This window comes from Diprion similis, chromosome 3 (genome assembly GCF_021155765.1).
Source record: "Diprion similis isolate iyDipSimi1 chromosome 3, iyDipSimi1.1, whole genome shotgun sequence".
Classification (NCBI taxonomy): domain Eukaryota; kingdom Metazoa; phylum Arthropoda; class Insecta; order Hymenoptera; family Diprionidae; genus Diprion; species Diprion similis.
The window spans coordinates 1,709,948-1,722,866 of NC_060107.1; the positions used below are offsets into that span (position 1 = coordinate 1,709,948).

A 12,919-nucleotide genomic window follows, 5' to 3' on the forward strand; every position below is an offset into this window, starting at 1 on the left:
TATGTAAGAACGAAGGTATGTTTGAATTTTTTAATTTTTCACTTTTCAAAAAAAGTTGTGAAGAAAAAAAAAAAATAAAAAAAAAAACAAACAAGAAATGAAAGACTGTTGGACTCACAGCAGATGAGGTGCAGACTTTTGAATCTAATTAAAAATTATTACTTTATCCTTATAATAGATATTTTTCTAACTAATCTTATTGACCCTTGAAGTCTACCCTTACACTCCATGTTTTTACTAATATACATACCTAGACGAAGTATTTAAAGTATTTAATTACGTGAAAGTACGCAGGCTGCAGCTGTCCTATTTGTATAATACATAACTTTGAATATTACATAGATTCGTTGATACGTTATATCTACGTATTATTTATATTTATATATATATATATATATATATATATATATATACCTACCTAAAACTATTTAATTTGAATTATAGAAACTGGGATTTGTTAGATTTTTGGTTGTTCTTGGTTTTGTTTTTTTTTTTTTTTTTTACTTTCTTTCTTTCATTCTTTCTTTTTGGCATTAATGATTGACGATCCTCTGTGTATTTTATAAACTCTGCAGAAGGTCCGCGCGCGAATTAACCTTGTGAAGATTTTAATTTTGAAGTACGTATATAAGTTAAATATTCAAAAAGGGTTGCTGCAGAGAGAGGATCGTCTTCAATATGCGCTGCATATTGGAAATGAAAATATTCTTTAAAACTCGTACACGACTTTCTTCGTTCATATAATTTAATTTAATTTAATAATAATAATAATAGTAATAATAACAATTTCCCATTCCCTATTATAATACTTTCGCGAAAGTTATTTTATTATGTATATAATTGTACACCCATAGCAAGCACTAAAAATAAGGAGAAATATCTCAGGATTCGATATATTATATATGATATTAGGGTGATCCAAAAAAAAAAGGTCATTTTTGAATTTCGATTTTCCCACACCCTAAATCGAATACAAATAATTGAAAATGAATTCCTTAATTTATTTGTTTCCTGACCAATTGCACTTCCTCTTAATAAAAAAAAATAAAAAATGTCACATTCCGAGGGTGTGACGTGAGATATAAAAATCTACAAAAATTGGGGAATTGTTTTTGAATTATTTGGAGCCTATTCAGGGGGTAGAACAATCGAATTTTAAAAATGATGATATTTTGAACCACCCTAATACATACATATATATATATATATATGCGTTTACAGATTGTGGAACCGCTTGAGGTGCTTCTTCACATTTGGTACTTAAGCTGATCGTAGTACATCGTTGTAGGAGGTGGCGTCGAGGTGTGGGCGATGTTATTCGCCCCGATGGTCATGTTCGTTACCGAGGTGGGAACGTTTAGGCTGCCAACCGAGTTTCCGAGGCCACCAAGGTTCCCCAGGTTGCCCAGGTTACCCAGACTCAAGGCCCCCAACGAACTCAGGGAATTCAACGAGCTCAGAGAACTCAAGGGGACCGTAGACGGTGGTGGTGGGAGGTAGGATTTCCTCTCGACCAAACCACCCCCTGAACTGCTTGAACTCGAGCTTGAACACTGCATGCGCATACCTGCAATCAAACGATTTAGGAGAAATTAGATGCTGCAGAGAGAATATATGTGTGGGAGGAGGAGGAGAAGGAAGAAGAGGACTTTGGTGCCTTGGTTGGTTGTTGGTTGTTGGTTTCGTTCGTTCTTATGATCTTCGAGCTAATTCTTCACTCTTCTTGGATTCTATTTGAAAAATGGAAAGTGGTTTAACATCGCCTGATAGGGATCAGTCGTGTAGTGCATGGCCTCGTTGCTGGTTGGGGGTCACGATGATGACGATGACGAGGGACGCGAAGGGAGTCTCAATCTCGAGAGCTTTCAACTTTCAAGTGCGTTCCACTTCATGTTCCTATACTAGGTATGTATTCCAGTGTGGAAACCCTGCACTGTTACGGAATGTCTTCTATACTTGAATATGTGACGTACGCTCGCGTGTGTGTAAAGGCCACGTAGGTACGGTATGGCGTAGATACAAGTTTTGCTTTGGAGTGGAGGGCCATTTTTGGCAATTTATGACCATCTTAAATTAGAATTAATCGCGACGAAAGACGATGAACAAGTTGAATACGTGTGGGTACCTACTATGGGTATATGCTTATTATGGAGGAAACGGAATTCACTATTTTTCAATTATGCATCATGCGGTTGGATGAGCTGTTTTAGCGTAAACTTGGTGACTAAACCATTTCCTCGGGACGATTTATAGTGAAGTTGTTGATTAGACCAGACCTTTCAGACACTTCATAGTGTCTCGTAGGTAGCAACGCTTAGGATTCTTTGATGTGCAGTTAATTGTGTGTTCTATGATATCGGTTCAGTTTTCGTCTACGCAATCATCTACATCATGATTCAAAAAAGTTGCTTTCTCACTCTTCCGAGTATCAAACTAGGGAATTTTATCATTTTGATCAGTTCCTCAAGGAACCTGTGATACACAAAATTCTATTGACGTTAAAAAAAACCCTGGCAATTGGGATCCAACAAACTTTTCACATTCCAATCATTCACCTTGAGTTCAAGTTATGCTACACATACCAACAATAGTTGACTACGAATGCAAAAGCAAACTCGTCATATATATTTTCTCTTCATTCTCTATATGTTCACTCATTCTGACATCCATCTGCTTCTAAAGTTGATCCCGATCGTAGGACATCTTCACATCAGCCTGCGTGACTATTCCAGTATCTGTATTGACAATGATCATCGATCATGCATAGAACAGAGTGTCGATGGGCAACACCACGTGGATGTATACAATCGTTGGGTATAATATATTAAGCGCAAATGCGAGTGTATGGTGCAGGGTTATAGGCGTCGCGGGTGGTCCTTGAGGCTCGCTCTGAGCTGCCAGTCAAAGTCTCTCACGGACTCGAATGAGTGAAATGCGCTAGCCTCGCGCGCGTTTTCCCCGCTTGAGGCGCACGTGGGGCTGTTGCTGTTGCTTTTGCTGTTGCTGTTGCAGCTACTGCTGCTTTTGCTGCTGCTGCTGCTGCTGGTGGTGCTGTGGACCAGCCAGCAGGGAGGCACGGAGACAGGGAGGAAGCGCCATGTGCCAGGGAATTTTATACCCCGACAGCGTCCGTACTCCTTTTATTTTTTATTTTCCCTTTATATTCTCTTTTTCATCCGTCAACTCCTTTTTCATCTTCGGTTTTCTTCTTCCCTCCTTTAGCATCTATTTGCCACCGCGTTTCACCTCGTCGTCTTTCACTTCGATTATTGCATGAGGTTTGATCTTACGGTACGTTGTAGGTATGTCATACGCACGGTGTATGGAAGTGGTAATGGTTATGGTGAATAGATCATGATACGGTATAATCATGAAGGAATTTCAGAAAATGGGGGAACTACCGTAGATATATATCAGTGCTATGTGGGTTTATAGAGTCACTCGATGAAATCACGTAGAGAGTAGGTATAACAGTGGTTTTTTCATTTTTCTTAGATGACGTCGCAGCGCTGTCACATGACGCCGAAGGAGAAATTATGAAACGATCATGTTAACGTGAATAATTCAAAATAACAATACCTAATCCACGTAACCAATGAAATGGAACTACACCCGTAGCTGAACCAATAGTCTAATCTAACCAATGAAATGAAAGTACACTTGTGACTGAACCATTAACCTAACCTAACCAATGAGATGGAACTTAATCCGTAACTGAACCATGAACCTAACCTAACCTAACCTAACCTAACCTGACCAATGAAATGGAAGTATATTCGTGTCTGAACCATTAACCTAACCTAACCAATGAAATGGAACTAGATCTTTAAGCGAACCATCACGTTATACACTGCACAATGCACTGTGTACTGGATGAATTGCAGAGTGTGAAACTATGTCGTGGATGACGTCATGAGGACAGTGAGACAGAATGAAAAGAGAAAGAGAGAGAGAGAGAGAGAGAGAGAGAGAGAGATTTGCCAATGTTTGCAATTAGACCCGATTGTGCCAGAAATATCCACGACTTGAGAAAACAGCAAGAACGAGGATCCGTTGGTTTACGTTTCGTAAAGAAAATTGCCCAACTACACAAGCTGCTGGCTGAGCCGCTGCCTACGGCGCCCATCTCAAATTCCGTAACGCTTTAATACGCCTCCGACTCTGTTAAACGCCCGCGACTAAAACGGATTTAAAAGAAACCGTGTCCCGATACATTTTGCGACTCATCAGTCATCCTCGCGCCAACGCGAGGTGCCTGCTCTTGCAATTTACGATCTGACGTTTGGAGCGTTTATTCGATTATACGACGTATAATAGATTAATTATTATAAGTCCTGCCTTCTTTTCACCTCGATCATTCAAGTTAATTGTTTAGGTAGGCAAATAGTCATTTGTTGTACGGATCTTTGTGACACAATGACAAATTTTGAGGATCCTTCTCTGACTTGAACCTTCAAATAATTATTGCTTGGAATTTTGTGTTTATAACAAACACACGATTCGTGCAGGACTTTCGAAAACTTGAGAAAAAATCTATTTAAAAAAAAATCGAAAATCAAATTAGAACCTGAGTGTTTTCCGGCAATATTATTATACGTACAGAAATTTATAGAAAATTTGTCATCGATTCGTAATTTAGATAAAATTTCTATCAGATAGATTATAACCCGGCAATCCTTCTACCTGGACACTAAATTTTCATCTCAACTTTATAACGCCACCACCGCCATCACCATCACCGTGACCGTTTTGTGCATGCCGCGGGTAGTCTACATCTTTCCGCGTCTTGTGTAGTAGATTAGGGAACATCTTGTTTATCGTAGTCGTAAATATTTGGGCGATAAACGGTTTCGGATCACACTTATGCCCGCTAAGTAAGCCACACCGCCAGCTTCTCCGTCCACGGATAAATACATGCACGCCTTTATGTATGTAGCATCTATGAATATAGGTACATATAGATATAGTTAGTATACCTACGGATTTCTGCTGTTCCTAGTGCGGTTTTTCATACTTGCATAGCTACAAATTTTACCACGATTATGTTCGCACGTTTCAGACTAAACCGCGGTCTCTTCAACATGGTTGGTAACATGGATATCGCATAGATCTACACTGACCACTACATAGTCTTGTCTATGTGGATCTAGGGTGAAATCTGATCACCAGAGGTACAGAGACTCTACATTCAAGTCTTTGTTATAACTTCATCGTTGGTTGTAGTAAAGTGTTTCGGTCAATACGAGATGCAGTTCGTTTCACTGTTGGTAGGTACCTAAACCTAGATTCCAGTTCCATTTAGTCAGATAGTGGTCCAGGTACGTGAGATCAAAATACACTTCATCATCATCATCGTCGTTATTGAATATCGCGCCAACGCACCTTTGGAACGTTGTGGCTAAAGGATTATGGGTTGAATCGTTTACGAGGTTGGCGCGAATTGAGATCGAGCTTCTCCAGCGTGCTAAATAAATCTTGTCCTACCATAGGAACATCGCTGCAGCAGCAGCAGCAGCAGCAGCAGCAGCAACGGTGGTGGTATAGGTATACGAAGGAGAGGATGAGGAAGAGTGATGGATGTGAGTCGCGACAGCGTTACACGTGTTAACTTTTCTCCGGGGAGTTACGAGAGTACGAGAAACGGGGCGTGACAGCCCCGTCACCCTGGCTAATAGGCCCTGTCAACCGTCCCGGAAAGTTACGGAATCTCGCACCCTAAGTGCGCCCGCGACAAACGCTTCAAGTTCCTTTGCCTCGCGGACGTCGTCGTCGTCGACGTCGCCGTAACGTCGCGGTATCTTCGGATCATCGGGTCCGGCAGACGCACGACGTGAGCTTCGCCCTTTCGAACATCACCCTCGTCATGCACGAGCTGCTGGGTGGGCGACGGACGAAATGCGACGATGTCTTCGGCTCGTTTCGTGACGTACTGTTTCACGTCGTATCGGGGCCATGTGGAAAATTTGTTACAGTTTACGAGCTTTTAGGCGCCGGACCGTGAAATTTGAAACTGTCGACAGCACTCTGTTTCTTGTGGAAAAATCTTTCTCGACCATCATATCGTTCGTATGGACCAAATGCAGCAGAGGAATCACGTATAGGTGTACCAAGAGGAAACGCATCGGGTTATAGATTCTGTATTGTTGTAACTTACAAGTTAATTACTGCACACCATGGATCAACCATATTCCGATTTTTTTTTCCCTTTCATTCTCTTTTTTTTCTTCAGAATGAGAATTTATTAAACCCCGAATATGGTTGTCCGAGATTTAAAATTCCTATTTCATAAAGTTCCCGAGTCTCGATTCGTACCGCATATATATCACATAACAATACATGGAATCATGCATATACCCGGTAAAAGTTCTAAGCTCCCGAGTGAAACGACCTAGTTAACCTCGTGTGACTCACCGTCCAGCCGCAAAGCAGGATGCGAAGTCGGTACAACCGGCAACAAAAACACAGAAACAACACCACATACTTCCAACAAATGAAAAATCTTACCGTGATGATCCGTGTTGTGGGTACTGGCTACCACGGAGGTTGCGGAGTTTGATGATCCCGCGATTCCAACTCCAACCGGAGTCTGGCATCCGCTGTGGGTTGAATTCGAGCTAGAATTTGCAATAGGGCTCGACGCTGGCTGCGGCTGAGAATGAGAATGTCCGTGCGAATGTCCGTGCGAATGTCCATGGGAATGGGGGTGAGAATGCTGCGTATGGTTATGTGCGTGAGAGACCCCAAGTCCGGTCGATGATCCGCCGGTCGATGATGCAGATCCCTGCTGAACGGACCCCTGAATGTTGTATATCGGTGCAGGGTAGTAGTCCTGGTGATGGTGTGCCGGGTTCGGGGTCGCCGGGTTCGATCCCGCGGAATTATTGTTGTTCCCCTTGGAGTACATTATCTGATCAGAGTCGCTACCCTTGAAGGACATCTCGGTGTCTTCGGTCTTGTAGGCTGCTAGATCGGCGCCGTTTCGGTAGGGCACTTCGGTCTTAAACGTGACTCCAACACCGCCCTCGTTTCCCCGGGCGTATAGCGCCTCGTTGTTCTTGTACAAGTGGTCCCCGGTCTTGTACGTGACCTCGGTTGTCTTGTAGGTGACCTCGGCGATCGGTGTCTTGTACGGCGTCTCGGCGTAGCCCCAATCCGCCGTCATCCCAGTCGTCGGACCGTACATCGCGTAGTCTTGGTAGTTCTGGTACTGGTTCTGGTACCCGTTAACGTAGTCGGCACCAGCTCCCGCCGCTGCAGCTGCAGCCAGAGATCCCTCGTAACCGGGGTTCTGGACGCCGACGGGAGTCGCCGTCGCGAAGTACTGAGGATACTGCGGCTTCAGGGCTTGGCACTTTCGACGGAAGCCTCGTGGACGTCGCCGGAAGCTTCCTTCCTCGAACATGAACTCGCTTGCTGGGTCGATGGTCCAGTAGTGACCTTTTCCTGGCCTACCAAGACCCTTGGGTAGTTTTATGAAGCATTCGTTCAGGCTCAGGTTGTGCCGTACCGAGTTCTTCCAGCCTTGGTACGCACCTCGGAAAAACGGGAAACGCTGCTGGAGGAAGGTGTAGATTTCTGATAATGTTAATCGCTTTCCTGGGCTCGATTGGATCGCCATTACTATCAATGCTATGTACGAATATGGCGGCTTTTCCTGACGACGTGCTCCGGGCTTTCGAGGTACTTCCGACGTCGATTGACTCACTTGGGATAACGGGCTTATCAAGGACTCTTGGAGGCTCTGGCTTCCACCGATACTAGAACTTCTTCCCGAATTAACTCCGCTTCCTCCCGCCCCGTGTGATTCCAGGACGTTCGGACCACCCTCCGACTCATTCTTCATTATCACCGAACTACCGTGGAGCAAAATTTTGAAGCCGTTATCGCGTGAGACGCGTGTCTCACTATTGGTATCAAACTAACGAACTACCAACTCTATCCACTCGTAAGTTTTTTCTTATTTTTAGTTTTGATTCGTCAAACTCGTCCCGGCAACGACTCGACGCACATTTCTTATTGTCAGCTTTTTTTTTTTACTCTTTGTGAGTATCTGTTCCAAGTCTTCGACCCCTGAACGTAGCTTCACAATCACTTTTATACTTATTATGTCACTTTTTTCCACTAAATCAGTCTTCTTCACACTCTATATAATCGTTGGCATCAAATCCACCGTTCACTGTTAGACCCGTTTACACACATTGACAAATATATATATATATATATATCTATTTATATAACAGTATTATAAAGTTTTTTTTTTTTGTCACGTAAGCACGAATAAAAACTGTGATAACACCATGTCACTGCAGTCGGTGAGTACACGTAGAATTAATTGTATAAATTAATTAATGAGTACGTCGAGTGAAGCTGAAGGTTCGTCTTCAGCCGCGAGTTAATAGGTGTGAGAAAAAATTTAATTCATTTTGTAACGATGTTGCAATAATTGTTTGCTGAATAATTATAATTGTATAATTTTCGGTGGTATAATCGGAGTGTAAATATCGCCCGCCTATATCAGGATATCTATCAACTGTTTACGTCCTTCGGATATATCCAAACATTTATATTCGAATACCCGTATAGCAAGGTGTAGTATAACCGTAGCTCGGACAATGGCTTGAGTTTGTAATTATTTATATACGAGTAAATTGTTTGCGCGATCTTTTCCCCGGGAGTAATTATTTAGGTTCGACGCGGCGGGGTTCGTGGTGGAGACTGGCTGCTGAGCTGCTCCCACATAAGTGTTTCGTCTCACTAAACCTAAGTCACACTTCTTTACTCTTACAGTCACGTGGCTTCTTATGGGTGGCGACCAAGGCGTGGTCAGATACGCCTACAACCGTCTCACATATCGCAGCAGTCTTATTTCTTCCTTCTTTAACAACGCCGCCGATAGGTTATATTCTCGCCATATATATATATATGCTTCATCAAGGAGAAACTAAGGACGACGGTTATCCAAAATTAATCGATAAATTATCGTTTGGCTTTCGCTGTTTTTTTTATTTTTTTTTTTTCAAATTTCATCATCATTCTTTGTCTTTGTATGGTTATCGTGGTGATCGAAGGTTTTTAATCATCTTGGGGCTAATTATCAATTCTTTTTTGCGCACGTGTAAGGATGGATGTCCTGTTTTGAAACTGATCGGTTCTCTTGACTTCTACTCTGTCCATTAGAAGATTGAATCGCGATCTTGAATTGAATCGGAAAGTCAAAATCGATTTCATTGTTCCACCATCATTTCTCACGTGGAGAGTAACGATAAGTCAGAGTCCACTATAAAACGAGAAAAAAAAACATTATCCCAGGATCTTAATTTCCGTATGATATGAAGGAATGTTTCCAGTAAACTATCGCAAAGTTTTAAGATCCAGAGATCATCCAGACTCGGCGAAACGAGTTTAAACCCAGAAAAAGCAGCAATAAGTCACGTAGCAGGTCTGCACACATCAGACTTTTCAAAAGCCTGATGTAAAATACCGTCGTCGTCGTGTGTGTTTAAAAACGCATCGGGGGATTCTATCGAGCGTGGGATTCCTCGAGTCAGTCGATTCGGTTTTCCTCAGTCAGCGGATGGCGATGACGAGGGGCTTGGAAGACTCGTCGACTCTATTCGTCGAGAGCAGAGCCAGTCGTCGACGAGCCGGAGGTCCAGAGTTACGCCCACATCGTCATCCCCGACGTTCTCTTCCAACATCATGATGCAGCTCGATCTACTCGGGACGCACATCCGTTGCAGGCTTCGCCATTCTTTATTCCACGTATCGCCTTCGCACCATCGACGAAATACTCTAATTGGATCGATAATTAGCCCGGCCGTATTCACTACCGTCGCGACGTATATATAACTGTTCGAATTTATCTCACCAGATGACACGTACCTACCTACTTCAGACTGTCAACGCGTATATAGATACGTGGCTTATTGTATTGATTGCAACGACGACGCGACGTGACGACGATCGATGAATATAATTATCGTTAGTCGGATCGAGATCGACCAGCAAACCGCTTTTCGGAACTTCAATTCGCTAATTAATCTACATGATTGATTTTTTGTCGCGTAATTTTTTGTGATTTTTTTTTTGTTTTTGCCCCCTCCCTTCCCCTATCCTTGTCTTTTGGATTTCGTGTGCAATAAAAACCGTATCAACACGAATCGTGACCAAATGTTGTATTGTATATGTATAATAATTTATATTATTATACCGTGTGAACTTGGATTGTATATGATAACTTTTAATTATACACGCCGACTGCTGGTTCCACTGATTTTTTTTTTTTTTTTTCTAATATTCAGTGGGATCGGATAATGTTAAAATGAAAATATAATATATCGCGATCGTGAGTAGTGTTCAAACGTGTATAATTTACGGAACGTGAAATTAATTACGTTTTTGGCAAAATTTAATTGTATAAATTCAAGAGCTAATTCGCGTCTTTGAATATCAATTCTGATTCGTAAAATTTTTATAAACCAAACCGGTATAATCGTGCATACTAAATGTGCGTGAATTGAAAATAATAATTCTAGTATAAGATATAAACCAATAAAGTGAATAAGGAATGAATAAATAACTTTTTAAAATATTATTATAAGGTGTGAATTTTACCGATAACGATCGATTCGATAATTCCACAATCTCTGGATCATCTCTCGGCTATAATCTCTGCCAAAATCATGTTCGAGTTTCCTCAATTAACAACAGCGGTTTATCCATCTTGAAAATTATAACCGCTGAGTGATAATAATCGAGAATAAAACAAATGCAAATGCAAAAAAAAAAAAAAAAAAATTGCACGAGATTGCGATTCTCGCGATTTTCATAGTCGCTGGTGTTGAATCAGGCCGACGTACATACATACATACATACATACATAGCTACAATCCGTTACCAATTCGTTATAGTCATCAACTCATCATCATCATCATGATCTTCTCGGTGTTGGTAGTGGAGTCTTGTAGCCAGCTCGGTTAATTCTCATTTCAATGATGGTGCACGCGGTTCTGTTCCATGCGAGGCCATGAATCCTCGAGTAGTTTGTTTGTCTTTGAGGAAGAGCTGAGCGTACGTACGTACGTTCAAACGACGTGGCGAAAGAGATGCGCCGACCGAGTGCGGGCACAGCGGCCATCTTTTTTACTCATCCCATGATCCTCGTATGTATGTACGTCTCGACGTCTCGCCTCGCCTCGGAGTTGCTGCAACAAATTCGAATCTACGAACCTGGTCTTCGCCCTCGAGGCTTACGACCTCATCCTCAGTCCTCTGAAGCCCAGCGGTTGTATCCAGAAGGATATATGCTCCAGCTAGGGAGAAGGGTTAAAACATTTTCCAGGAGTCCGGAGTCTGAAATTGGAGACGATTTTCTCTCCGCACATCCTTCTTCTTGTCATATTATACCCTTGAATTCGGCATAAGAGAGATCCTCGGTAGCTGCCATGCTTTTGAATTATTACAAGTGCTGATGCTCTATCTCTCTCTCTCTCTCTCTCTACTTTAGCTCATCGGCTATAGTATAATCTCGAGTGTGTTTTACAATGAGTTACACTATTAACTCTTGAGTTTTTCCATTCGCCTATTGTATAAATACATATTATTTACATATAATTATACTGGAAGTCCTGGAATTCTCAGGGAATTTTTCTCAAAGTGATCGATTAAAAAAATTCATTTTTGCAAAAATTTAAAACCAGTATTAATTTGAAAAAAAAAAAAAAAAAAACAAGAATTATTAGTCAAGTATATTTCGACAAATAATAATAAACGTGCCAGTGGTATTTGAATTCTTGGAAAAATCATAGAATCACCTGGAATATCCTGGAATTCTCAGGGAATTTTAGATACCCGGATGCGATCGTTATTTTTCGCGTAAATATGAATGGAATCGCATGTAAAGACCTTGTACATTATAAATAATACAATATAGGTATGCATATAGTTAGTTATTAAGGCGGTTCGAAAAATGGCCTTTTTTTACATTTTGCACTTCTCCGAGATTCTTGTTATACTTTTTCGATAAAAAACGGCTCACGCGAAATTAAGGGCTCGGCTGAAATATTTTTTTCTTATTTTTTTTCTTACCACTTTCTCGACGGCATTGAAATTTCGAAAAACGGCTATTTGCCGGAAATTTCAATATCTAGATAAGTATCCTTAAATTTCTCAGTGACTATATGTTATCTATGACAAATCAAAATTTTTCGTCAAAATCTGACATGCGTCTGATTTTTTTTTACAGTACCAAATAATCTACCTTGAAATTCGTAAAAATTAATCTTTTTATCTTTCAAATATTGTAATGTTTCATTGTTCTTTATTTCTATTGTTGCTTTATATAGGTACACTGCATCATCAAATTAGTATTATTGTTTATTTATGATTTGTTTTTCTTAAAGACTTTAGGAAAATCGTTGCAACGTGAAGTTTATTGGTTTTTAAAAAAAAATATTTTTACTGAAAAATTAATCTCGCGTACCTACTAAGAAAGAAAAAAAAAAAAAAAATCACAAAAAACACAAAAACAAAAAACTTTTCTATCGTCATAAAAAATGTATAACCACCGAATGATTTAAGGATATCTCAATATTGAAATTTCCAAAAATAGACTCTTTTCAAAATCTCAACGTCGTCGAGACAGTAGTAAAAAAAAAAAAAAAAAAATTCTATCACCCCACCCCTTTTGCGTGAGCTATTATTTAATGAAAAGTACCTACAAGAATCTTGAAGAAGAACAAAATCTAAGGAAAAAGGCCGAGTTTCTGATTGCTCTGGCCAGGACATCGTTATGTAACACTGAAAATCCTCAGGCGAGCTACTGCTGATTTATTGCGGGACACTGCACTCGTCGCGCAGCCCTCGACAGTGAGTTAAGGACGAGGGTCAAGGGTCGTGGTCCCGGGAGCAGATAAAAGGG

The 12,919-nt window shown here is 41.0% G+C and overlaps 1 protein-coding gene across 1 annotated transcript; it reads right to left on the reverse strand.

Moving 5' to 3' along the window:
- Positions 1 to 1,224: 1,224 nt before the first annotated feature.
- LOC124404008 (forkhead box protein biniou-like) lies at positions 1,225 to 8,237 on the reverse strand. The gene is made up of 2 exons (XM_046877807.1): positions 6,505 to 8,237; positions 1,225 to 1,567 (listed from the first exon to the last, which is right to left on the reverse strand). Exons 1-2 carry the CDS (start codon positions 7,841 to 7,843, stop codon positions 1,248 to 1,250), a joined length of 1,659 nt encoding a protein of 552 aa, XP_046733763.1. The 5' UTR covers positions 7,844 to 8,237; the 3' UTR covers positions 1,225 to 1,247.
- Positions 8,238 to 12,919: the final 4,682 nt, after the last annotated feature.

Coding starts and splice junctions, on each gene's coding strand:
- LOC124404008 (XM_046877807.1), bottom strand. CDS start 7,843: ATGAAGAATGAGTCGGAGGGTGGTCCGAACGTCCTGGAATCACACGGG. Junction 1,568..6,504: donor CCACAACACGGATCATCACG/GTAAGATTTTTC, acceptor GTTTGATTGCAG/GTATGCGCATGCAGTGTTCA.